Source organism: Dipodomys spectabilis, unplaced genomic scaffold, assembly GCF_019054845.1.
Source record: "Dipodomys spectabilis isolate Male_0828 unplaced genomic scaffold, ASM1905484v1 ptg000045l, whole genome shotgun sequence".
Lineage (NCBI taxonomy): Eukaryota > Metazoa > Chordata > Mammalia > Rodentia > Heteromyidae > Dipodomys > Dipodomys spectabilis.
Window position 1 is genome coordinate 6,095,545 of NW_024870722.1, and position 25,696 is coordinate 6,121,240.

Genomic DNA, 25,696 nt, shown 5'->3' on the forward strand with positions numbered 1-25,696 from the left:
CTCCTGACCAGAGACAGTCACATGCCTGACAATGTAAATGCATCGCGCGCTCTGTCTGTCTGTCCTGTCTGTCTGTCTGTCTCTCTCTCTCTCCCCTTCCACCTCTCTTTCTTATAGAAGAAATAAAGAAATAAGGCCTTTATACATTCCAGGCCCTCTGGTCAAGAACTTAACGTCTGCAGATACCTTTAAAACCACATTTCAAAGGCCCAACGTGATTCACCCCCTCTACATGTAATTTTCTTCATTTCCCACCCCTTCGACTCCTGAACGACTAACTACTCCAAGAATTCTTTTACTCAATGCCACGTAGTGGAAATATGATTTGTTCCCGATACTTGAATAGACTTCAGGTTGCAGGGCAAAAATTACACATTTTCTTTTAATCCTTCCTTTTCCTTTTATTCTTCTACCCAACATTTCTACTCTCAAATTTTAGATCATTCCCCACTCTACTGATATGCCTTGAATCCTATGTCATCTCTGCTTTGGATTGTTACTGGTCAGCCTCCATCTTGCTACCAGATACCTCCTCTCATTCAGCAGCTAAGGTGATCTTTAAAGGAAAAAAGTTGCCCTAACAAAGTACTTGTTTACTTAGACTCTCCAGTGGCTCTTCATCATATTTGGAATGAAACCTACAATCTTTATCATGATTTATAAAGCCTTACATAAGCCGTATATATGATATATTGTGTATATATAGGATACATATAAAATTTATATACTCAGACATACTGCTGAGATTCTCTGGTATCACTCAGACAGGGCAGACACACAAGACTTCCTTTGGTGTTCCTGGATTAGGCCAAGTTATTCCCACTTTGAGGCTTTACAGTTCTTCCCCATGAGTCATAAAATCACTTACTCCTTCATTTTACTTTGCTCTGTTCAAGTGCTGCTCCTCCCCCACTTCTCCTTCAACACCGCTCTTCATGTCATCCTTCCCTTCATTCAAAAATATTGAGCATCTATCTTCCATCACTGGAAACTGAGGCAGGAATAACTGCTGGCCACCTTGAAGCTTACACTCTAGTTGAGACTCAATAAGCATGACATATATTGTATGAAGTAGTGACTTAGCAAGTTAAAGGAGGTAACAATTACTAGTAAGATGGGATGAATTTGCTTTTATAAATTTGATGATTAAGAAAGTTAAAAGTGAGAGCAATGGAAAGAGACTATAAAGAATGATCTAAAGCATTAGATTTAGGGGATGAAATGATGTCTAGGTTTTTGGTTCAGAGAACTCTTAAGAACAGAAAAAGACTTTAGAGGTTGAAACGATTGGGGCTTCTTTTTTGGTCAGAGAGGGGTATTTGGGAGGTGGAAACCAATTGTTTTGTCAGATTTGAGATTCCTATGAGTATCAAAATGGAAATTCAGATTAGCCACTTGTATCTGGAAGTCTAGTATTTAAGGGACAAATAAGATACCAATTTAGCAGTTGTCAACATGAAGCTGGTAGTTAAGGTCATGAAACTGGATGAGATCACTAACAGTGAATATAGAGAGTAATGAGAGAGAACACCTCTGAATGCTTCAGTGTTTACAGGTCTAGGAGAGGAAAGCGCATCAGCAAAGAAGATGAGAAAGAACAACTGTAGCCAGTGATATGGGATGAGCAGTGAATGAAAGCTGTGTCCTAGATGCCAAGTGTAAAAGTGTCTTCTAAGGACAAGTATGATCAACCGAGTCAGATGCTGCTAAAAGGTCAGATGAGATACGAACTGCAAATTGACCATTGGATACAACAATGTCATCTTATCTGGAAATAACAAGAGCTAATTTTGTGAGTTTGAGGGTTTGAAGGTGCCTGGACAGGGATCTAGAGAGCTAGGTAGTCAGGAATGAATTCAGATGCTTTCTAGGACTTTTACTATACTGGGAAGCAAGGAGATGAAATGTGTGTCTGTGTGCATGTGTCTGTGTCTGTGTGCCTGTGCATGCACGCGTTTGTGCTGGAACTGAGGCTTGAACCCTGGGCCTCATACTCTTGCTTAGTTTTTTTGTTCTGGTATCCTACCACTTGAGTCATATCTCCACTTTTGGCATTTGGCTGGTTAATTGGAGATAAGAGTCTCATGGATTTGTCTTCTAGGAGTAGCTTCAAACCGATTTCAGGCTTCTGAGTAGCTAGAATTGTAGGCATATTTATATGATGTGAATGGAATTAATGATACAAGGAGGGGACAGTGACTGGAGCCAACCTAAAGTGTCTATGTCAGGAGAAATTCTCTGTAAGCAGATTCTGAAATGAAACTTGTAGCACAAATGTTTAGTAGGGTTCCAGACATCTGAAAGGCAGTAGGAGAAAGCAAGATTGGGCAGAGAAAGAGGTCAAACTGTGAAGGTGATCTGACAAAACTTTAGCCAGTCCTGTCAGGATCTTTGAACTGAGTACTGCTCTTCAGAGTAACCTGATGACAGCCTATGATATCATTTGGTACACTATATGACAGACACCTATGCTTCTTGTTGGCTTCTTGTGGCCTATCTGTCTATGTGGGTAATTTTGTATAGCCCATGAATGATGTTATAAATATCCAAAGGGCTCTTGCGCATATCCACACCTGGGGAATGTGTCCTAGACTACTATGTATTTGTTTAACTCATGGTTCAGCAACTTGGGAAGACATTAGTACACAACAATGAACATGGCATTCAGTGTATACTAGGTATACTAGGTTGAATCTCTCTTTCTATAAAACCACTAATGGCAGTATAAAACTTATATATGTATGCATATCTATGCATTATATACACATATGTGTACATATATGTATGTATGTATATATGCATATATATATTTTTTTGGTAGGGGTCTGGTCCTGGAGTTTAAACTCAGGGCCTTGTGCTTGTTAAGCTTGGTTTGATTGGCTATTGCTATACCACTTGAGCCACACCTCCTATCTGGCTTTCTACTACTTATTTTGGAGATAGGATCTCTCAAAATTTCTTCCCTGGCTGGTTTTGAACCACCATCTGATCTCTGCCTCCTGAGTAGTTAGGGTGATGAGCATGAGCCACTGGCAGCCAGCATAAGACCCTGTCCTTTCTACTTACCTAATGGTAATAACCTAACATTTACCAAAGGCTGTATCTCTAAATGCCATCAACATATGAAAAAGATTATGTTTTCTTTTTCTTTTTCTTTCTTTCTTTTTTTTTTTTTTTTTGTTGGTCATGGGGCTTGAACTCTGGGCTTGGGCGCTGTCCCTGAACTCTTCAGCTCAAAGTGAGCATTCTACCACTTGAGCCACAGTGCTTTATTGGAGATAAGAGTGTCATGGACTTTCCTGCCTGGGCTGGCTTTGAGCCATGATCCTCAGATCTCAGCCTCCTGCGTAGCTAGGATTACAGGTGTAAGTCATTGGTGCCCAACTGGAGATTATGTTTTCGACCAGTGAAATTTGAGGTACCAATTCAAAACATAGCAACAGACTAATAGAAGGACAGATGATATGTTTACAGACTGGAAGTAGGTGTTGTCAGATATAGTGGAAGTTTTAGAAGTTCTTAATCAGTAGTCTTGGGAGCAAAATCACTGATGGTGAATGAATCTAGAAGACTACAGGCAGCTTCCAGGAAGAGGAAATGTGAACGGTCCCATAGGAGATTGGGAGATTGACTGGATTAGGAAAGGAGATAAGGTGGCTAGGAAATTGCAAGGACCCATGGAGTTTAGTGCCCATGAGTCAACAAGACTAGTCAACATTATTGTTATTTTGCCAAGAATATTCAGCTACTGGCAGTAGATACCAAGATGAGGAGTGGAAGAATACGGAAAGGAAGAAAGGAAAGAAAGGCAAAAACTAACCAGACAAAATATCTTTAACCAGGTTGGAATTTGGCCAGGGAAGTAGGGGAAAGAAGAGAAGGGTAAGGAAGTTCTTGTTCAGAACAAGAACAAGAAACAGTGGTTCAGTGAGAAAGGGGCAGGATTTTTTTCTCTTTATGCTGTTCCTGAGATTTGAATTTAGGGGATCACAATCTCACTTGTTTTTTTCTCCCAAAGCTAGTACTCTACCACTTGAGCCACTCTACCATCCCACTTCTGGCTTTTTGCTGGCTAAATAGAGACAATATCTCACTGTTGTTTCTACGCAGGCTGGCTTTGAACTGCCAGCCTTAGATCTCAACTCCTTTGAGTACCTAGGATTGTAAGTGTTTTCCATTGGCGCCTGCTTAGGATTTTTTTTTTCTCAGTCTTCCCCTCTAAAATGTAGCTCTGAGTCTGCAGACATCTTTTGCATCATTCATTCCTGTATACTCACACCCAATGCTGTGCCTAACCCAGAGTAGATAGTCAATAAGTAGGCACTTAACTATTTTATAATAAACTCTTATGAAGATCCAGGTTTTTAAAAAATATACGATGAAAAGATATATTAGACAGGATTACAACAGGCTATTTCAGTGGCCTGATAGTAAATGTCTATTTTTATGATATAAAGAACTCTGGTTAGTTCAGGAAGAGCTCCAGGGAGTCCATTTATGAGGATGTACCTATTGCTTTAGGCTACTTTGATCTTGAGAAACTATACTCAGAACACAATCTTTCATGTTCACAGTGAGAGGGGGAAAAGCAGGAAGAGAACTCATGGCATTTGCTCTTCTGTAAGTCTGTGCAGTGGTCAGTAGCCAGTTCAGTCATAGGGCACTACTGAACTGCAAAGGACTTAATATCAGTATGGGGCATTTGGGGAATAACTTGGTAGGTGTTACTCCCCTGCCAAAGAAGGGACTAATGCAACCCTATCAGGTACCTCTGGGTAAACAGAGGATGTGCCGGAATAGCTGTTGGCTTTAATTGGAAAATTATTAAAAACCCAGGTTCCTAATTTGTTTTCTAATTTTGTCTCTGAGAAGTTTTTACATCCATTACATGGACCTATTTCTCTTACACATACCTAGCTCTTATATCAAGTATCTATTTCTCCCAGACTATAAGCAGAGACCATGTCTGTGCTTTTATTATTGTCTCCCAAGGCTTGGCATAGTGCCTGGTACCTAGTGAATACTTTAAAAATATTTGTTTAATTGAAGCACACCTCATGTTAATTCTTAGACAGTGGCATGTTCTACTGTCTGTACGCTATTTAAAGACTGTCCAGCAATTATGACTTAATGAACATATTTCAAATAAGCTGATAACCACATTCTTTTTTAAACCTAATCATAAATATAGATATAGTGACACACTGGTACTTCTAAAAACAAGATATCATACTCTATTTTGGTCGAAAGAGTGAGCCAAAGCATACAGTTTAGTAATTCAAGATTAGGTTTGAGACTGTCTGAGTGAAACAGTATCCAGTTGGTACATGATAAATTGGATGTTCTAACTTGACAATGAGCATAGAAGCTTGCTCACGGTAAGCAAGGGAAATGTTACTGAAACTTAAAAATCTTAAAGAACAGGGCTGGGATGTAGCTCAGTGGCAAAGTGCTTGCCTAGCAAGTGCAACGTCCTGGGTTCGATCCCCAGTACCAAAAAAGAAAAGACAAAAAAAAAAAAATCTTAAAGAACAAACACTTTTGCTCCTAGGAATTAATTTTACTCTAAGTAAGAATCATTTATAACACATTTCATTAATGTTTATTTATTTATCTATCTATCTGTTGAACAGAGTTTCACTATGCATCCATGAAACTGGAGTTTTAGACCCCAGGCCCAAACTCTTGGCATCCTGCATATCAGGTCTACTTACTCCTATATGCAATTAAAGAGAGCTAATGAAGAGCCAAGAAAGAAAAACTTATGTGGCACCTACATGCCATCAGAAGACAGCACTTCAGCACATTTTTAGGGGACAGAATAAATATTTGTTTAAATAGACAAAAAGGGAAAGAGCTCTGTGCAACAGGTGCACTCAGGTGGTCAGAGGTGGCATTAGAAGTAGTCTGACAGTCCATTGTCTCAGGATTGAGCAGGTGAGGCCTTGTTACACTGAGTCACTGATGCCTTACCAGATGGTCCAGTCTCTTTTTCAGATTCCACGATGGCCATAGAGTGACCGAAGGAGAGAATGACACAGGACAAAGGATCCTGATGCAGAATGAAGGCTGGAACAGTTAGCTTTTATCCAACTTTTAGTTTGTCGTCCCAAGTACATAGTGAGTGCCTTTCAGCAAAAGCAGATTTTAAGCACCTGTTATATCCAGGCTGGCCTCGAACTTGCAATCCTCCTGCCTTAGCTTCTCTATTCCTAAGTTACATGTTTGTACCAATACTCCTGGCTTCATTTCATTAGCATATTTTATCAGATGTGCATATCATATTTTATCAGATGGAATGAAGCCAAAGAAAAGATCCATAGAGGGGCTGGGAAGGTGGCTCAGTGGTAGAGCGCTTGCCTTGCATGCATGAGGCCCTGGGTTCGATTCCTCTGCACCACATAAGCAGAAAAAAAAGCCGGAAGTGGTGCTGTGGCTCAAGTGGTAGAGGCTAGCCTTGAGCTGAAGAGCTGAGGGACAGTGCCCAGGCCCAGAGTTCAGGCCCCACGACTGGACCAAAAAAAAAAAAAGAAAAGAAAAGATCCATAGAGCCATAGTAACTTTTCTTTGTTTGCTGTAACAAAAGATCATCTTTGTATTTCCTGCTTGCAGACTAACATTCAATGCTAACCTTACATTTATTGTTAGGCCATTTATTGGGCCAAATCATAACATCAGATTAAGGAATTTTTTTCTACTATATGTTAGCTGAATATTCTCAAATGATGGGATTATCTAAATTGCAAATAAGAAGTCTAAACCTAAGAGAGTCCTATAAACCTTATTTTCAATTGCATAAAATAGTAGATTTCATTATGATATCTTCATATATGTATATAATGCCCTTTGGTCATATTCCTCCCTACCATTATTTTATCCTCCCTATCCTTCCTGATGGTCCTGTTTCTCTTCCCAAATAGTTCTCCTCCTATTTTCTTGTCTTTTTATTTTTTAAATTTAGATTCTGCTATGAAAGAAAACACTGGATATTTTGCTTTTTCAGTCTGGCTTGTTTTGCCTAACATGATCTCCAGTTTCACACATTTTCCTGCAATTGCCACAAGTTTGTTCTTGGTGTCTGAATAAAACTCCAATGTGTATATGGACTACATTTTCTTTATCCATTTACTTGATGGTCAGCCTCTGGGCTGATTCCCTAACTTGGCTTTTGTGAATGCTGATTTATCTCTGTGGTGTGTTGATTTGCATTCCCTCAGGTATATATCCAGGAGTGATATAGCCGGTTGATACGGTAGCACCATTTTCAGTTTTCTGAGGAACCACCACACTGATTTCCATATTGGTTGTGCTGATTTCCATTCCCATCATCTGTGTGGAAAGGTTTCATTTTTTTCCCTTCATCCTTAGTATCACTTATTATTTTCTTGTGTTGAGGTAAAATCTCAATGTCGGGTTTTTTGTTGTTATTGTTGTTGTTGTTTTTTGTCAGCCATGGGTCCTGAACTCTGGGCCTGGGCACTGTCCCTCAGCTCTTCAGCTCAAAGCTAGCACTCTACCACTTGAGCCGCAGTGCCACTTCCAGCTCTTTCTGCTTATATAATGCTAAGGAATCGAACCCAGGGCCTCAGGCATGCAAGGCAAACACTCTGCCACTGAGCCACCTTCCCAGCCCTCAATGTAGTTTTGATTTACATCTTCCTGGTGGCTAATTTGAAGTTTTACTTTATTTCTTGGAAAAGCTCTGAATTCAGAGCATTGTACTTGCTAGGTAGGCCCTGTACTTTTCTTTTTTTTTCTTTTTTGCCAGTCCTGGGGCTTGAACTCAGGGTCTGTGTGCTGTCCTTGAGCTTTTTTGGCTGAAGACTAGCACTCTACCACAGGTCCACTTCCAGCTTTTTTTTTTTAGATAAGAGTCTCACAGACTTTTTTTTGACTGGGCTGCCTTTGAATCCCAATCCTCAGGTCTCAGCCTCTTTAGTAGCTAGGATTACAGGTGTGAGCCACCAGTGCCAGGCAAATTTATACTTTTATAAATAAAATATTTTTTCTTATAATTTGTTCTTTATTCAAAGGAGCTAGAGAAGATTTAAGTGAGAGTAACTATCCACAAGCAGCTTGGGTTGAAAAAAAATTGAGAAACCTGGTTCCTGTGGCTCATACTTGTTATCCTAGCTACCTGGGAGTCTGAGAATAAGAAGATTATGCTTCCAGTCCAGCCTGGGGAGAAAAGTCTGTGAGATGCCCTTTAGAAGCCAGAGCTGGCTCAGTGGAGCACACTTGTCATCCGAGGATACATGGGAGGCTGAGATAGGAAGGATCCTGGTTCCCGGCCAGCCCAGGTGGAAAAATTCACAAGATTCTCTGCAGAGAGAGGAGCCGAATGTGGTAGCATGCCTGAGATCTCAGCAACAATGGGAAACCTAAAGTAGGTATGTCACAGCTCAGGTGCATGCTTAGAAAGGAAGCTGGACCCTATCCCCAAAACAGCCCATTAAAAACAGAGTTGGAGGTGTGGCTGGGTGGTAGTTTGCCAGGTTAGCAAGGATGAGGCCAGGAAGCAAAAAGAGTGGAAGCAGCCAGGGTCCCAGTATCCCCTTCAAGGACTCACTGCCAGTGGCACAATTTCCTAAAGACTCTACCACTTCCCAAGAATGCCACAGGCTGGTGACTAGGCATTCAATACATAGGATGTTAGGGGACCCTTATCCAAACCATAGTACCTTCCATCTTTATTGTGATGCTATGTACACCCTTCATGCAGTTAGATGAAGAGTTTTTAAAGGCATGTTTTTACATGATTCTGACCTCAGTAAGACCCATTAGTTTCTTCCTTGGGAATTTGAAATTGAGAGAAATATGGATTCCACTTAGTCATTAGATACGCAATGTATAAGATTAGAAACTCTATAGTCATATGTTCTGCTGTGTTAATTGGCGATGTACTTGTCTGTAGAGAGAGGGAGAAAAAATAAAGATGAAAGGTGAAGATAAAAGGGAATATGGTGGTTCATTCTGTGTATAGATAACAGATAAAGCATTACTCCTGAGTAAGCTTGTGAGGGTATTTCCAGAAGAGATTAGTATTTCAGTTGAGGGATTAAGTGAGGCAAATAGCTCTCACCAGTCTAGATGGGTATTATCCAGTCATTTGGGGGCCTGATTGAATCTGCTCTCTGAAGACTTAAGCTGGGACATTGATTGCCTCCCCCCACCTTTGGATCTCAGATTTTCAGACTTGAAATCTCAGCATCAGGTCTCTGGCTCTTTGAATTACAGTTCAACTTGAAGTTGGCTCTTCTTATCTATGAGTTCTGCATCCATGTGCTCTGCATTCAGAGATTCAACCAATCAGGGATCAAAAAGTGCTCTTGTCTGTAATGATTGCATCTGTACTGAACATACACAGACTTTTGTCCTTGCTATTTTTTCCTAAAAAATACAAACCGACTATTTACATAGTCTTAGATTCATAAAAATATCAGGATTAAAAATGTAGGGGAAGATATATGTAGGCCATACATGAATGCCATGCCGTTTTATGTACAGGGCTCCAGCATCTATACACTTTGATATTCTAGACCAGTATCCCACTGAGACTGAAGAACAATTATATACATCAAAGTGACTCCCATGTATCCTGTTCTCTTTGGTTTGTTTCAGTATTCACTAATAGATCAACAGTTTTTGTTGTTGTTCATTACTGGGGATTGACCTCAGTGCCACAAGCTTGCTGGGCTTGCTTGTGTAGCTAGTGTTCTACTACTTAAGTAATGCCTCCAGCCCCACTTTTTGTTGGTTATTTTGGAGATGGAATCTCTCAGACTTTTCTGCCAGGGCTGGCTTCAAACCTCCATCCTCTAGATCTCAGTCTCCTAAGAAGCTAGAATTACCAGGGTGAGCCACCAGCACTGGGCTATAAAGTATAATTTTTAAAATATGGTCTAGAAAACACTAGTTTTTGGGTCCTTTCTAGTCTGTGTCTCCATTCTTCCCAACCAATCCTACTCCCACTCCCAAGACCAACCCTAGCCATAATGAACTTCCTTAGATTGTTTGAACTGCCAAACTCTATCTGGCTTTTAGGTTTCTCTGTGTCATTCTGCTTTACTGTAAAGCTTTCTCCTTCTACTCTTGCTCCAGGCCAAATTACCCTCACCCTTTAAATCTCATGTATACTGCCCTCTTTGAGGGTACCCTCCACTAGACCAACCATAGAAACAGCCTGTTCACTCATTTACGCCCTACTTAGAGTCACTTGGACAGGGACACCACCCCTCTTGGTAGCTCTTCTATCCCCAGCACCTCGCTCCAGTAATTATCTGATTTATTTTCCAATATCTACTTTCTGACCAATGAAGAAATCTGAGCTGGATGCTGGTAATCTGGATATTGGATGCCTATAATCCTAGCTACTCAAGAGGCTGAGATTTTAGGGTTGCTGTTAGAAGCCAACCCTGGGCAGGAAAGTCCGTGAGACTCTTAAGGCCAATTAATCACCAGAAAACGGGAAGTAGGGCTGTCCCTCAAACTGGTGGTGTGCTCTGGCTTGTGAGAAAAATCTCAGGGACAGCACCTAGGCTCTCAGTTCAAAGCCCCACAACCGACCAGAAAATACATTTTTAAAAAGACACACACACAGAGAAATCTGACGGTACCATTTTTTTTTCTTTTTTTAAAAAAAGTGCTCCCGTTTGAAGCTGGTTTGATAAATTCGGGAAAACAAAGGACAATGGATTCATAAAGAATCTCAATAGGTATTTGTATTTTTTTCCCGGGCTCTGCTATAAACTGGTTAAGAAATTAATTCCCATCAGCCTTTAGGCTATAACATGGCCGATTATAAACGTAAAAGGCCTCGAACCTACCCTATAAATACACAGTATATTCACAGGTGAATGAATGACGAAGTACGTAGTACCCTTCAGTAATTCACCTTCCACATGGGGATGGGGGGGAGGAGGGGATTCGGGCCACTCCCAGCTCTGCCCGGTCACCGTGGCTGTTTCCCCCGGATCCCTTCCCAGCATCATCTTTGTTATTCAATCACCTCTGCCTTTCTGCCATCTCCATCGGAACTCTCTTCTTTGAACACATCCACGTACTTGCACCTTCCCGGAATTCCAGCTTCAGAACTAGGTCTCCCCGAAGCGAAAGGAGACTCTGAGCATGCTCAGGACCCGAAACCTGGATGTGTAATCCACCGCTTCTGGCTGGACTCAGGGCCCTGACAGGTGGCAGGTGCCCGCAGGCACTGGGGAGAGAGACTCGGAGGGTCGTGGGCAGCTTGAACGCACCCCTCCCAGGCCAATCGAACGTCCTGGCCACCTCGGGGTGAGCAGTGGGGATGTCTGCATTTAAAACCAAACACAGAGAAAAAACATGGTAGGTTTATTTTGGGGGGGGGATGTGTGTGGGGTGGGGGGGCGTTGTAAGTGACTGGCCGCAGAATCGCTCTCCCTAACCCGCGCATCCCTCCAGCCTCGGGTGGCGCCGTCCGGACACCAGGGTGGAGGCCGGGGGTGGGCTGTCCAGCACCCTCCCGGAGCAGATCGGAGATGTTTGTTTTTCAAGGGGGGGTGGTGGTGGTGGTGTTCTGAAGTTGCCCGCGTCTGAATTTCTCCTCTGGAGAGAGAGAGCGCGTCTGGGGCGGGGAGGGGCGGGGAGGGGGGGCGCGCGCGCGCGCCGGACCCGGGCCAGCCGCAGGCGGCAGAGAAGGGCCGCGGAGCTGCGGGGATTCCGCGGGCGGCGGAGAGGAGAGGCCAGCGCCGGGGCGGGGTGGGGAGAGGGGAGCGGGGCTCAGGGCCAGCCGCGAGGGGTGCGGCTCCCGAGGCCCGGAGGAGACGGGCGGGGGGGGGGGGGGGGGGCGGGTGCGCCGAGGTGCTGCGGGTAGCTAAGGAGATCGGCCAGCAGGCAGAAGCTGCGGGGGAGCGGGGAGCGCCGCGCCTCCCCAGGCTCGGCTCGCGGCGGGGGACTCGGACCTCCGGCTTCAGGTAAGGAGGGGCGCGCGGCGGTGCCATCCACGCCCCGGCCCAGCTGCCCGCGCCCCCGCAGGGCTCGGCGGCGGCGTCGAGTCGGCCTCCGTCTGCCTGGCACCCCATCTTCTCCCTCCCCGGAGCTCTCCCGCCGGTCTTGAAGCCCCGCCGGGGCGGCCGGCAGAGGCCAGGGGGACCCCCTCCTCCTCTCCGCCTCTCACTTGCTCTGCTTCCCTGGGGGCGGCTCCAGACCCACACCTGGGATGGTTTTTAAGGGGGGATGGGGGTGTCGGGAAGGGGGGGGCAGGAGGTCCTCCACCCTCCCTAGGTGTGAGGCGGCTGCTTTCTCCTGGGGTCTGCAGTCATTTGCTGGGGGAAACGTTGCAACTTAGTCTAGAACATCTCTCTACCCCCTCCTCCCCCCAACTTCCATTCCGTTACTATCCTAACTTTGGGAAGAGTACTGTCTCATGAAAAAGGTGAATGCACCACCTTATCCTCTGTGTCAACATCAGACCTAACACCCCTCCCCCCCCCCCCCCTTAAACACTGTAATAGGTTTACAGCACGATTAAGACTTGGTCACAGCTTAAGGCAATAGCTCTTATGCAAGGGCTAGGGAGAACCCCCCCCCCCCAGCCCTACCCCTCAGATCTGGGGTGCATATTTACACACTCACTCACGTGTGGAATATTTCACAAGCCCCTCAGGTGATTGCATTCTCCTCCCTCCCCCAATAACGCACTTGAAAATTTCTGCAAAGTCCTCTTGGGAAAAGGGCAGCTCTCTTGGAGCTGACCAACTAAGCATGGTATTACTGGCTTGGAGACTATTTTGGAGAAGGGAAGTTTAACGTTCATTTGAAACTTCGGATATAGGATGGGAGAAATCCCCTACTTCTATGAGAATTGATTACAGGTATTAATTGAAAATGTAAGAATTCCTTTGTAGGCATTCCAGCAGCTAGAAAGGGCTGAGGCCTATTCCGCTGGGAATCTGAAAATCTTCCTTTACAGCTCGCTGCACCTTCTGTGGATGCTGGAATGCAGGCTGTGGCCCCATTTACCTGTTGCTCACTTTAGTACTAAGGACATAAATGGACAATTACCTTCAGGCACGGAAAGGAAGACTGGCATAGAAATTAATTTAGAACCTGTTTATGTTCCAAGTTATGTGAAGCAAGTTCTTCTTCCCTGAATTGGATAAGAGAGGCTTTAAATGATATTGTATTTGCATGAATACTAAATGTTTCTCCACCTTGAACTTTATCGTTGATGTAGTCCACCACTTTTCATGTATATCTATGTACCTGAGTCATTCTAATACTTATTAAACCACCAGGTGGGAATAAAGATAGATATTCTTGTGTCATTTGAGTGATGGAAGCAAATGACTAAATTTGAAAAATACTGTAAGAGGTATAATATTAAAGAACGTGTTTCTTTTTGTGAAACAAGATGCTTGCGATGAAATAAGGAGGATATTCAGTACCTTCTTTCAAGGATATTAAATACAAGCTAGAGATTTAAAAACCTTTTGAACTTTTAAGAAAAGATTCACTGTCTAGATATTGAGCCAATGTGATTGTGTTCCTGGCAAACTTTTTCTTCTTTCTAAAATTAACCTTCCCCTAGGAAAACAGTGCAGATGCTCATGATTCAGCCCAACCAGTCTAGGAATTACTTTTGAATTTTAAAAGTGACCTTAATTCATCCCTTATAGATCTAGTATTTGCAGCCTACACCATAAAATATGCAGAAAGATTCATTGCTTTTGCTTGCTGAGCTTTGCAAAGCATTGGTTTAAATGGGAGTAGTGATGAACAGAACACAATGCTATGTTACAAATTTTGTTGGTTTAGGCAGAATTATTATCATTATTTTCCTAAGGTTTTTGTGTGTATGTGTGGATCTGTGGCTTCCATAATTATATATATGTGACACATGTTTTTAATAGGAACAGAAACCCACAATATTTTTCTCTGTGGCAGAATGCTGTAAACATTAGGTTTTGATTACTTTTTCATGGAAATTTTAATATGACAGAACTAAGAGCTTCAGGGAAATAATTCCATGAAGATCTATATGGAACTAGAAGTAATTTTTTAATTTTTCAAATATTTTATTTTTTTTTGTGTGTTTATGTGGTACCAAACCCAGGGCCTCATGCATAATAGGCAAGCATTCTACCACTAAGCCACATTCTTTGCCTTAAAAAAAAATTTTTTTTAATGGGGCTGGGAAGTTGGCTCAGTGATAGAGCGCTTGCCTTACATGCCTGAGGCTCTGGGTTCCATTCCTCAGCACCACATAAGCAAAAAGAAAAAAGCCGAAAGTGGCGCTGTGCCTCAAGTGGTAGAGTGCTAGCCTTGAGCTGAAGAGCTGAGGGACAGCGCCCAGGCCCAGAGTTCAGGCACCACCACCGGACCCCCTCAAAAAAATTAAAAAAAAAAAAATGCTGGTATTAGGGCTTGAACTCAGAGTCTGAGTGCTGTTCCTTAGCTTTTTTGTTGTTGTTGTTGTTGCTATTGCTGTTTTGTTTTTTGCTTTTTTTTGTTTTTGGCTCAAAACTGGCCCTCCACCACTTGAGCCATTCCTCTACTTTGGTTTTCTGGTGATTAATTGGAAATAGGAGTCTCATGGACTTTCTTGCCTAGGCTGGTTTTAAACCACCATCCTCAGATGTCAGCCTCCTGAATAGTTAAGATTACAGACATGTGTCACCAATGCCTGGCAGAAGTCTTTCATTAAAAAAAGAAAAAAGTCTTTCATTAAAAAAGAAAAAGAAAGCTGTTTAAAGTCCCTAGGCTGCCATGTCCAGCCTGGCCGAACAGTGTTTTGTGGGTAAGAGTGGAAGATGCAGCTCTGGAAGAGTAGATGATTAGACCCTGCCACTGTTCTGCAGACCTTTAATTTAGTCTGTAACTTGATGCTCCAGTGACCCCATACTCCCTCTGCCACGCTAACTCACAGAAGGTCTGCTGGCACTTGGGATTGAATTTTTTTGCCCTCCCATCAATTAGAACATGTTTGCATAGGTTGCAGAATGCAGTTACATTTTTAGCTCAGTATTCTAAGAAATACCCTTGGCTTCGAAGAGAGTAACCTTAGCGCAGCCTTCATCACAAATGGCCTTATTTCTCAGTGCCAGGTTATTTTCCCATGGATTCAACTATGTAGAAATAATAGGGAGTACTAAAATTGGGAGACACTGTAGAAGTCATCTAGATTTTAATCATTTCTTCCAATTGATGAGTATTGAGGTTCGTGGTGTGTGTGTGTGTGTGTCTGTGTGTGTGTGTGGTGGGGCTTGAACTCTGGGCTGGATACTGTCCCTGAGCTCCTCAGCTCAAGATAAGTGCTCTACCATTTGAGCTACAGTGTCACTTCTGGTTTTCTGGTGGTTACTTGGAGATACGAGTTTCACAGACATTCCTGCCCAGGCTGGCTTTGAACCACTATCCTCAGATCTTAGCCTCCTGATTAGCTAGGATTACAAGCATAAGTCACCAGAACCTGGCAGTTTGCCATAATCCCAACTTTGAGAATAGACATTACATTTTATATCCTTCCATTCTTATTGTAATGAGGATTTTGTTCACTTGAAATGAATTTATATGCGAGTTCAAGAATGTGGCAATGGGGGCTGGGAAGGTGGCTCAGTGGTAGAGCGCTGGCCTTGCATGCCTGAGGCCCTTGGCTCGATTCCTCAGCACCACATAAGCAAAAAGAAAAATGCCGGAAGTGGCGCTGTGGCTCAAGTGGTGGAGTGCTAGCCTTGAGCTGAAGAGCCGAGGGACAGTGCCCAGGCCCAGAGTTCAGGCCCCACGATAGGACCTCCCCTCCCCCCCAAAAAAGAATGTGGTACATCTCAGATTTCCAAAGAAACTCAAAATGTAACATTAAAGACAATGAAGGTCATTTACAAAGGCAATAAATTACTATAAGAACATTCTGGGTTTTCATTATAAAAAGTGGTGAGGACACATAACACAAGTTAGTGTGGGTAAAGAGCAACACTTAGTAAATGAGCTAATAGTTCTGCAGTGGCTAGCCTGTTCCTTCTCTAGAGATTTTATCTGAAATAGCAGATTGGACATTCTTGCCCTCAAAACTTTACTTAATTAAGGGTTATTGTTTAGATGATCTATTCCTTGATGCTCCTCCTATCTCTTGAGATCCCCCCAATCCTGATCACTTTAACAATGCTTTAAAAATAACTTTAAAAACAAATAAATGACTGTAAAAATAAATTTTCTTTATAGTGTTGTGACATTTCGGGTGATTCAGAAGACATCACTAATATCACTAATTTTCATATTCTGGCTGCTCTCAAAAGTAAGTTTTTAAATTAAAAAAAAATTTATACTGAGTAATGTTTCCTTCAAGACTTTTTAGAAATTCTGTCTTGTTAGTATTGCCGTGTCAGAGCAATTATAAACCAGAACAGTGTTACTTTATAAGAATTTACTTTCTTTCTTTCTGGGGGCTTTCTTTCTGGGGCTTGAACTCATGGCCTGGGCACTGTCCCAGAGAATCTTTTTCTCAAGGCTAGCATTTTACCAATTGAGCCACAGTGCCACTTCTGCTTTTTCTGAGTAGTTTATAGGAGAGAGGAGTCTCACAGACTTTCCTGCCCAGGCTGGCTTCAAACCCCAGTCCTCAGATATCAGCTTCCTGAGTAGCTAGGACTACAGGTGTGCTCCACCAGTGCTCTGCCAAGCTTATACAAATCCTTTCAAAAGAACTTAAGGGGTCTCAGGAGAACTACTGAGAGGTTACGTCCCCGCAGTGATATAACGATTTCCAACTAGATCCCACCTTCCAAAGATCCTACTGCCTCCCCAGAGAGCCACCCCAAGAAACACGGCTCTAAATACAATGGACTCTCAAGGAATGCAAACCAGAACACTCACTTTTCACGCTTTTTTATTATCTTCTTAAATCCTTAAAAACCATCATTTTAGCATTGAAGGACCATGACTTTAGGCTTCAGAAGATTGTGGATTGAATGCTTCACTTGGAAAGCCTGCTTTCCAAACTGCTGGTGAAGGAGCTAATATTCTAGAGCTGTGAAGATTACATGAGATGCTAATACAGGAATTGTCAGAACATAGATCCCAGACAGGACCCATACATGAGGAGGCCTGCAGCAATAAACAACAATGAAAAGTCAACAGAGATGAGGAGTGGCCGGAGTATAGGAGAGACTAAAATTAGGGAATTGAAGATGAAAAAAAATGTCATAGTTTATCGTGAGGGCAAAGAACTTTCCACTGTGTGTGATCTTCGGGAACTTAGTATGACCTCAGCCACGGGCAATTTCTGTAGAGAGATGAAAATGGGAGACTGTAGTGGAATAATTGGTCAGTGTAAGGAAGACAGGAACATGTAAAGAACCAAAATGAGAAGTTTCTTGTTTAGGAGAAAGGGAAAAGATAGGAGAGGGACAGAGGGAGAAGAGAGAAGATGTGGGGGGGGAGGAGGAGAAGGAGGAAAAGAAAGGCAGAGGCAGAGTCAGCTAGCAGATTGTAGAATAGGATTTAGATGTGAATGAATGGAAAATTTCAAAAACATTTAGAGACTGGACATTACCAATTTGATTTTTTTTTCAGTTAAACATATTAAAATACCTACTCTGTAACATCTTATTTGAGAAAAGAAAGAAAATATTAACATTAAAATATTGACTGAATTAAATTCATGAGATGGTATCTCAGTAAAAATTTCCTTTTTCTTTTTAAGAATTTTCTTTTTCTCCCTAGGCTTAAGTTTTAATTTCTCTTTCTTTTTGAGGATTCTGGCTTCGGTTGTCTTCAATCATAGACATTTTCAGCCTCTCCTTTTCTATTGATTCTTTTGAGTCGTTTATAAGCATAGCTCACTCTACTATCCTAAAAAAGCATGGGTCTAAGCTGGATGCTGATGGGTCATATCTGTAATCCTAGCAGCTCAGAAGGTTGAGATCTGAGCATTGCAGTTTGAAGCCAGTCCAGGCAAGAAGGTTTTGTGAGACTTTTTTTTTCCTCCAGCCGTGGGGCTTGAACTCTGGGTCTGAGTGCCATCCCTGAGCTCTTCAGCTCAAGGCAAGCACTCTACCACTTCTGGTTTTCTGGTGGTTAATTGGAGATGAGTCTCACAGACTTTCCTGCCAAGGTTAGCTTTGAACTGTAATCCTCAGATCCCAGCTTATGAGACTTTTTATCACCAATTAACCACCCAAAACCCCCACAAAAACTGGAAATGATGCTGTGGCTCAAGTGGTAGAGCACTAGCCATGAGCTAAAAAGTAGCTCAGGAATAGCATCTAGGCTCTGAGTTCAAGTACCAAGACTGACACCAAAAACAATCAAAAAATCCCCCAAACAAACATGGGTCCAAATTAGTAAGGATGTTAATGAAAGCAGAAGCAGAGGAGATGGGAGGAAGGGCGAGATATGGGAGAGATCACATATAAATAATGTTAGTAGGATTTGGTGACTGATTGGACATGTCAGCTGACAGAGGGAAGGGGCCAAGATAATTCCTGGGTGATTGTGGTCTACAGACTGTTGTCATGGAAAAGAAAGCATGGCGTGGAGAATGAAGAGCCAAACTTCAGTCCAGTGTGCTACAGGGCAGATAGTGAAGGGACTTGGATTCAGACTGTGAGTCCTGAGCCTATAGAGTTCTAATAGAGCTCCTAGCCCACTTCCGTATCTCTAGTTCATTGGCATTACTCTTCTTCAAGCTTGACATTTAAACTTTATTTTCTGGAATCAGTGGAGTACTGTAGCCATTACCTGGATTTGGGAATATTTGTATATATATAATAAGTTATCTTGGTGATGGGACGCAAAATTCATTTAGGTCTCATATCCACTTTAAACACATAGCCTGAAAGTATTTTTCCTACAGTTTTTTGTTTGTTTGTTTTTGGTGGTCCTGGGACTTAAAGTCTGAGCCTGGGCGCTGTCCCCAAGCCTCTTTGTATTTAAGGCTAGCACTCTACCACTTGTGCCACAGTGCCATTTCTGGCTTTTTCTGGGTAGTTTTATTGGAGATAAAAGTCTCTCAGACTTTTCTTACTGGGCTGGCTTTGAACTGCAATCTTCAGATCTCGGTCTCCTGAGTAGCTAGGTTTACAGGTGTGAGCCACCATTAGTGAGTCACCAATGCCCAGCTTTTTATAGTATTTTTACTGCACCTCTGTTTTGACTGTGTTTGGAATTTTTCTACTTGAGGTGCTAGGTTGATCTCAAACAGGTTCAGATTTTGGAGCATTTTTGGATTTTTGGACTAGGGAACTGAACTTCTATTTAACTATTAGGAGATTAAAAACAATTACTTTTAGGTGGTTTTGAACCAATAGAATACATACTGTTGTTTTTTAAACTTAAAAAGAAAATGAACCAGCTGATAAGACATATGAATGTACGTGGAATGCTAGAGTGGGAATTTCTTAGTTTCCGTGTTAGCTTTGGCCCAAGACTTTGGCCACATTCCAAAGGGAAGTAAGAACACAATGCAGACTTGAAAAAAAGCACAGGGGAATAGTTACTGTTGTTCAAAAACCAGGTTAGGCCGGGTGCTGGTGGCTCATGCCTGTAATCCTAGCTACTCAGGGGGCTAAGATCTCAGGATCGCGGTTCAAAGCCAGCCCAGGCAGGAAAGACAGTGAGACTCTTATCTCCAGTAAACCACCAGAAAACCAGAAGTGGTGCTGTGGTAGAGCACTAGCCTTGAGCTGAAGAGCTGAGGGACAGCACGCAGGCCCAGAGTTCAAGACCCACGACCCAAAACAAAACCAAAACCAAACAAAAACCGGGTTAGCTCTATGTCTGACTATAGTAGATAAAAGAGGTTGGAGAAGCCAAAACAATAATGATTGGAATATGATTTTTGAAAGAGTTGGTGGTGGGCTTGGGTTTCCCCCCTTTCTTGGCTACCATGAGACGGATGTGAGATACTTATCTCTTCGAGTCTAAAGAAAAGCGATTCATGTAGATCATTCAGACTGTTGTTTTGCATACCCTTTGAAGGATTTATGCTGGAGAAACCTAAAGAACAAGAGTGAATGACACCCTTACAGAACAAGAGAGCAGCTGCTGGCTCTTGTGCTGGTGAAGCAATAGAGATATTAGTACCATGGCATGGGAGAGCATACAGTGCAAGGTCTTTTCCAGGAACCAAAGGTAGAACAAGCTACGGTGTAAACTGTCCTGAGGGTATTTCAGGTCATGTGTGAGGGACCACCCTGTACCACAGCAGGGTAAACTGAAGAAAGAACTATGAATGACCATTTGAAAAGGATAAGCAGATGAGCACTCCCAGTGATGGAAGTGAATTCGTAAGTTCTCCACCGCCCAATCTCCTATCCTATCCCTACCAATATCCTACATGTGACTCAAGAGAAAAAGTCAGCTTTACAGGCCCACGAAGGGCTGAGGGTATCTCTCAGTGGTAGATAGCTTCCTGTGCATGTGTGAGGCCTTGGGATCTATCCCCAGCAAACCACCTCCACTTCTACCTACCCCCCTGCCCTGTTCCCTCCCCCAGCCAATACCCAACAAGTCCACAGATAACCAGCCTTTCTTGGATCATTTCCTGTGTCTTAGTCATAGGTGTATTTCCTGCTGCCATTTCTTCTCATTTCATGGCCAAGAATGAAGGATAGGTATCAGAAATAAGTGTTGAGGAAATGAGCATTTTGGAAAGAGCAACTTTTCCATGCCTTCCTTTCCTGGAAACAAGTGGCCAGTGGTTGGATGGCCATAGCCAAAGGAGGGGAAGAACTTCAACTTTGCATGAAGTTGGAAGAATTTTCAGAGACATTTTAGATTAGACACATTGGTAACAGTCTTGAGATAGATACTTTGGGCTTGGAGTGACTTGATCAGAAAAGTCATGACAGTTATGAAGGGACAAGGGAAGAACCAGTCCTCATGTAATAAATTTAAAGTCAGCATTCTCCTGAGAAAGAAAATATGGCTATGCATAGCTATGTATTAGGGGATTTATTATGGGAATGGATTCACAGTTATGGATTCTAAGAAATCCACTGATCTTGGGCTGGGAATGTGGCTTAGCGCTAGAGTGCTTGCCTAGCATGCAATGAAGCCCTGGGTTCAATTCCTCAGTACCACATAAAGAGAAAAAGCTGGATGTGGTACTGTGGTTCAAGTGGTAGAGTGCTAGCCTTGAGCAAAAGCAACTCAGGGACAGTGCCCAGGCCCTGAGCTCAAGCCCCAGGACTGGCCAAAAAAAAAAAAGCCACTGATCTACTGATCACTAATTTGGGAACCAGGAAAGCTGATGGTACAATTCAGTTCAAGTTTGAAGACCCAACAACTACATGTGCGCGTGTGATGTGTGTGTGTGTGTGTGTGTGTGTCCATCCCTTTCTTCTCATGGCTTTATTTAAGGTGCTTAAGCCTAGCTTCAAGTGTTTTGCAAGCCCTACACCTCAAGGTGAAGACCTTATTGTTACAATTCTATTTGGTGTTCAGTTTCTAACTTGATAGTGATTGAAGTATTTATTTATTTAGGACTTGTGCATATTAGAAGAAAAAGGTTTGGGATGTGGTGGGAAGGGGGGGTATGCTTCTCATTGGTATAGCATGCTTTACTGACTAGAAGGCTTTAAATCCAGTTTGTGACCTTCCTTCCAAAGTCTTAAGTTTTACCGAAATTACATAGAATGTGTAGATTAATTTGGAGAGAGTTTACATATTTAAAATATTGAGTCTTCCTATGAATTTAGATTCCTTTCTTAATGCCTTACTGAAATCATATACTTAAAAGACAGGTACTGTGTATTTCAGGCTAATTATAGTTCCAGGTTTTATTCATACTTATTCATAAGTATTATTCCTGGCTTGTTGAATAATCATTATAGTTTTGGTTAGTTCCAACTATTTTTTATTTATCTCAATTGCTTAGTGAGTATAAAGCAAAAAAACTAGATAATTCAAAATTTCATTTTATACTCACTAAACAGCTGTTTAAGATTCTCATTTATTAGTCTTAGTATATAGGTCAAAAGTTTCTTTTTTAAAATGTTTTCAAATTTTTTATTGTGATTAAGTGGTTACATAATTCCCCAAATTTCATAGTATTGTGGGATAGTGAAGCTTAGTTAAAGTCACAAACACATTCTAACTTTCATGGAGCAAATTGTTTCTTGTGGTCTATGACATTCATGAGTTCTATGGGCTTTGCAATACAGTTATTTCTTCCACATTGGGTGATATGCACATTTCTTTTGTTTTGCATAGCATCAGCTGTTCCCTTTTTCCCACTTGTTCCCTCCCTCCTAAGTCAGAAATTTCAAAATCAACATTTGTCAAAATCATCTGCAATGTACATAAAGTAAAACTGTGGAACAATTGAAAGTAAAAAAGACTTTCCCACATATATGGTCTATTTTTATATACTATTAGATATATATTAGTTATATAATGTAGTCTTTTCTCTATATAATAAATAGTCTCATCTATATTTTATGTCTGTGTGTTCTTTGATGTATACTAGGATTATACTAGGTTGAAAGAAGGATATCTGAATATCTGAATTCTGAACAGATCTGGGTCTGTTGCTAGCTGAGCCCTAGGCAGTGGACATTCAATGAGCAAGCTGACCTCCATCACAAGGGTATGGTATTAGCCAACTCAGACACAATAGAAACATCAGTTCCCAAAGAGGCCTTATAGACTTTGAAACATGGAAAATTTGGTGAGAGCCCATTCTCCTTTCTATACAATGCCATTCATGAAACAAGTCTAATATAAAAGCCTTCCTTCCTAATCACTACACAACAATATGGTGATTACATGTGGGTCTCTTTTTTTGTTGTTATTGTCAGTCATGGGGCTTGAACTCTGGGCCTAGGCACTGTCCCTGAGCTCTTCAGTTCAAGGCTAGCCCTCTACCACTTGAGCCACAGCGCCACTTCTGGCCTTTTCTCTTTATGTGGTGCTGAGGAATCGAACCCAGGGCCTCATGCATATGAGGCAAGCACTCTACCACTGAGCCTCCTTCCCAGCCTCCTACATGTGGGTCTTAATTCACTATAAAACCACTGTGTAATCAATACATTACTATTGCTTACAGATTCTTATTGATTGAATATATAGATCTCTCTTCTCATTGGCTCCATGTATTCCTGTGACACTTAGAGCTGGATGGGACTTCAGGTATTTAGCATTTGTGAACTCTAGACATATATCAGAATCTTCTTGTGGAATATTTTCAAGAAGCCTTCTAATTTAGTAGTTCTGAGTGTGGATGGGCATGTGTGTTTGGCAAAGTCCCCTAGGTAATCTAACATACTCTTTTGGTTAGGAATCATTTTGTAGACTAACCCTTTAATTGTATAGATGAGAGAGTCTTCTTGGAAGGAAGGAAAATGTGTCTAATTTAAGATTGCCTTGGTTAACATAGGTAGTTAAAAATGTAAGCCTTAATATGATTCCATTTCTCTAATTTTTTTTCTTCTGAGTTCATATTTCACTACCATCAAGCTATAATTTGCTTTCTGACTTGATGGCTTGAGGCTTTAGGTAGACCTTTATTTTCAAAGCAAATCTCTGTTTTTCTGTGATGTTGAAGAATGAACAATGCTTTATGTGTTTTGGGTTCAGAGATTGTGAGAAGCTCTTTAATTATAATGATCCAAGTTCTCTGTAAACAGCTGCAGCCAGGAGACAACAGACTGATCTGCTGGGTACAAGGCTACAAAGCCCAGTGTTCACAGGACAAAGACTGAGTCCTAGGCAGGAAATAATTTTTATGAACTAAGTTGATATTTTACACACACACACACACACACACACATCTCTGAAATAATGAGCCGTACATAGAATTTTTGACCTGGAATTGTCTCCTTCCCTGGACATGTTCACTTTTTGGCAACATTGTAGACAAATATTGAGGTACAGTCAAATATAAAGGTTTATTTTTTTCAACAAAGCAGACTCTGTAGACAACTGGAAAGAAAGCAAGAATATTCTTTCCTTGTGTTGAAGAGAATTCCCATAGAGAAATCTATCATTTGTAGAAGAGAGTATAGTTAATTTTAACCTTAGTTCTGACCATCTACTTAGTTAAGTAACTAGCCAGGAGTCTTTCTTATTTCATTTTGCTCTCAAAGTTATTGTACCTTAATGGCCAAAATATTTAGTAACATGGGATCTGAATTATATATTTGGAGTTTAAATGACTTGCTTCATAATTTTCCTTTCTTTAGATGATAAATGCGAACTTTTTCAAAGGAAGCCATATTTCAAATTTCATATTTTCCTTTCTCAAAGAATAATTTCCACTATTTTCTTTTTATGTTATAGAACATAATTTTTAAGTGACAATTAGTCTGAACGATAAGGAGTGTCTATATCTCAACTGATTGGGGAGAATAATTTCAGTTTGGGTTAAGCTGTTAAAAGTTGGTTCTTATAAAGCAATGACACAATGCTGTATTATTGCCTCATAGAATTTAGAATTCTGTCAGCCCATAAGAAAAGCAACGAATAGAAGCAGAGAGACACAAATAACGAAGAGGTTGTACATCTAAACATGGTAATGCAAAGACAAGTCCAGGATGAGCAGAAAACTTTTGTTTTGACTAGAAGAACTAGTTCTAGATGTTGGAGCATTATACAAGCTACAAGCTACACGCTATAATTCCTTAAGCAAAACTACAGTTTTCTATTTCTATTACTATTAAATACAACAAAACAAATCAAAACAAAAGCAAAAACCCTACAACCGGCAGATAATCATTATTTTTGTGGGGTCTTTTTGAAATTAAGATATTTGAATGTTCTTTTTAAGAAAAAAAAATCTTGATTCTAGCATTACTATTTCAACTAGTGAAGGCTTCTTTTCTACATACTCCTAAATTCAGGTAAGTCAGGATTATGGCTCCTTCTAAATTACAAGTTATGTTTTTAAAATTATTTTTTGTGCCAGTACTGGAGCTTGAAGGCAGGGCTTGGGTGCTGTACCTTAACTTTTTCACTCAAAGTTGGTGCTCTACCACTTAAGCCACTGCTCCACTTTTGGCTTTTTGGTGGTTAACTAGAGTCTTATAGATGTTCCTACCCAGTTGGAGTTGAACCACGGTTTTTCTGATTTCAGCCTCCTGAGTAGACAGGATTACAAGCATGGGCCACTGGTACTACTGGTGCCCCATTTAGAACTGTTTTTGTGACACGGGATTGAAATCAGGGCCTTGCACTTTCTAAGCAAGCACTTTTACCACTGGAGCCACCCTCTCCCCCAAGTCTTTGTGCTTTTCATTTATTTTTAGAAAGGGTCTCTTGTTTTTGCCTGAACCAGGGTGGATCCTGTCTCTGTAGCAGGCATTACAGGTATGTGCCACTATTCCTGTGCAGGATTATAATCAATAGGCCAGGAAGAAATGACATTATTTTATAAATGGACTTGCTGAGGTCATCAGCTGGTGATTGAACAAAGGCTTTGCTAAAGGTTGGTGGTTCTTAGTGACAGCCTCTTTAGCTTGTATTTTAGGATTAAAAATTTAGGTACTTAATTACCTGCTGTGTGTCCAACAAGAGAAAGTCTACCATCGTTTTTTTTCATGTTTTAGAAGTGTGAGTTGAGGTAGTTATTTGTATCACTTTTCAAATCGTTCTCCATTTCTATCTTCTGATATGTATTTTCTGACTCCCCAAGTGGTTGAATCAGAGCTTGTATGACAGTTTAAGCAATGATTTGCAAGCAGAATTGTGTGTCGCTTCTGAGTAAGAATGTAAAACTATTTCT

The 25,696-nt window shown here is 41.5% G+C and overlaps 1 protein-coding gene across 1 annotated transcript in view; it reads left to right on the forward strand.

Annotated features, from left to right (window-relative positions):
- The first annotated feature begins 11,324 nt into the window (after positions 1–11,324).
- The window catches only part of Rnf144b (ring finger protein 144B), a 151,723-nt gene continuing 137,351 nt past the window's right edge, over positions 11,325–25,696 (forward strand). Inside the window, exon 1 of the mRNA XM_042678559.1 lies at positions 11,325–11,343. Within this exon, the coding sequence (XP_042534493.1) occupies positions 11,341–11,343 (3 nt within the window). The 5' untranslated portion in view covers positions 11,325–11,340. The remainder of the gene's footprint in view (positions 11,344–25,696) is intronic.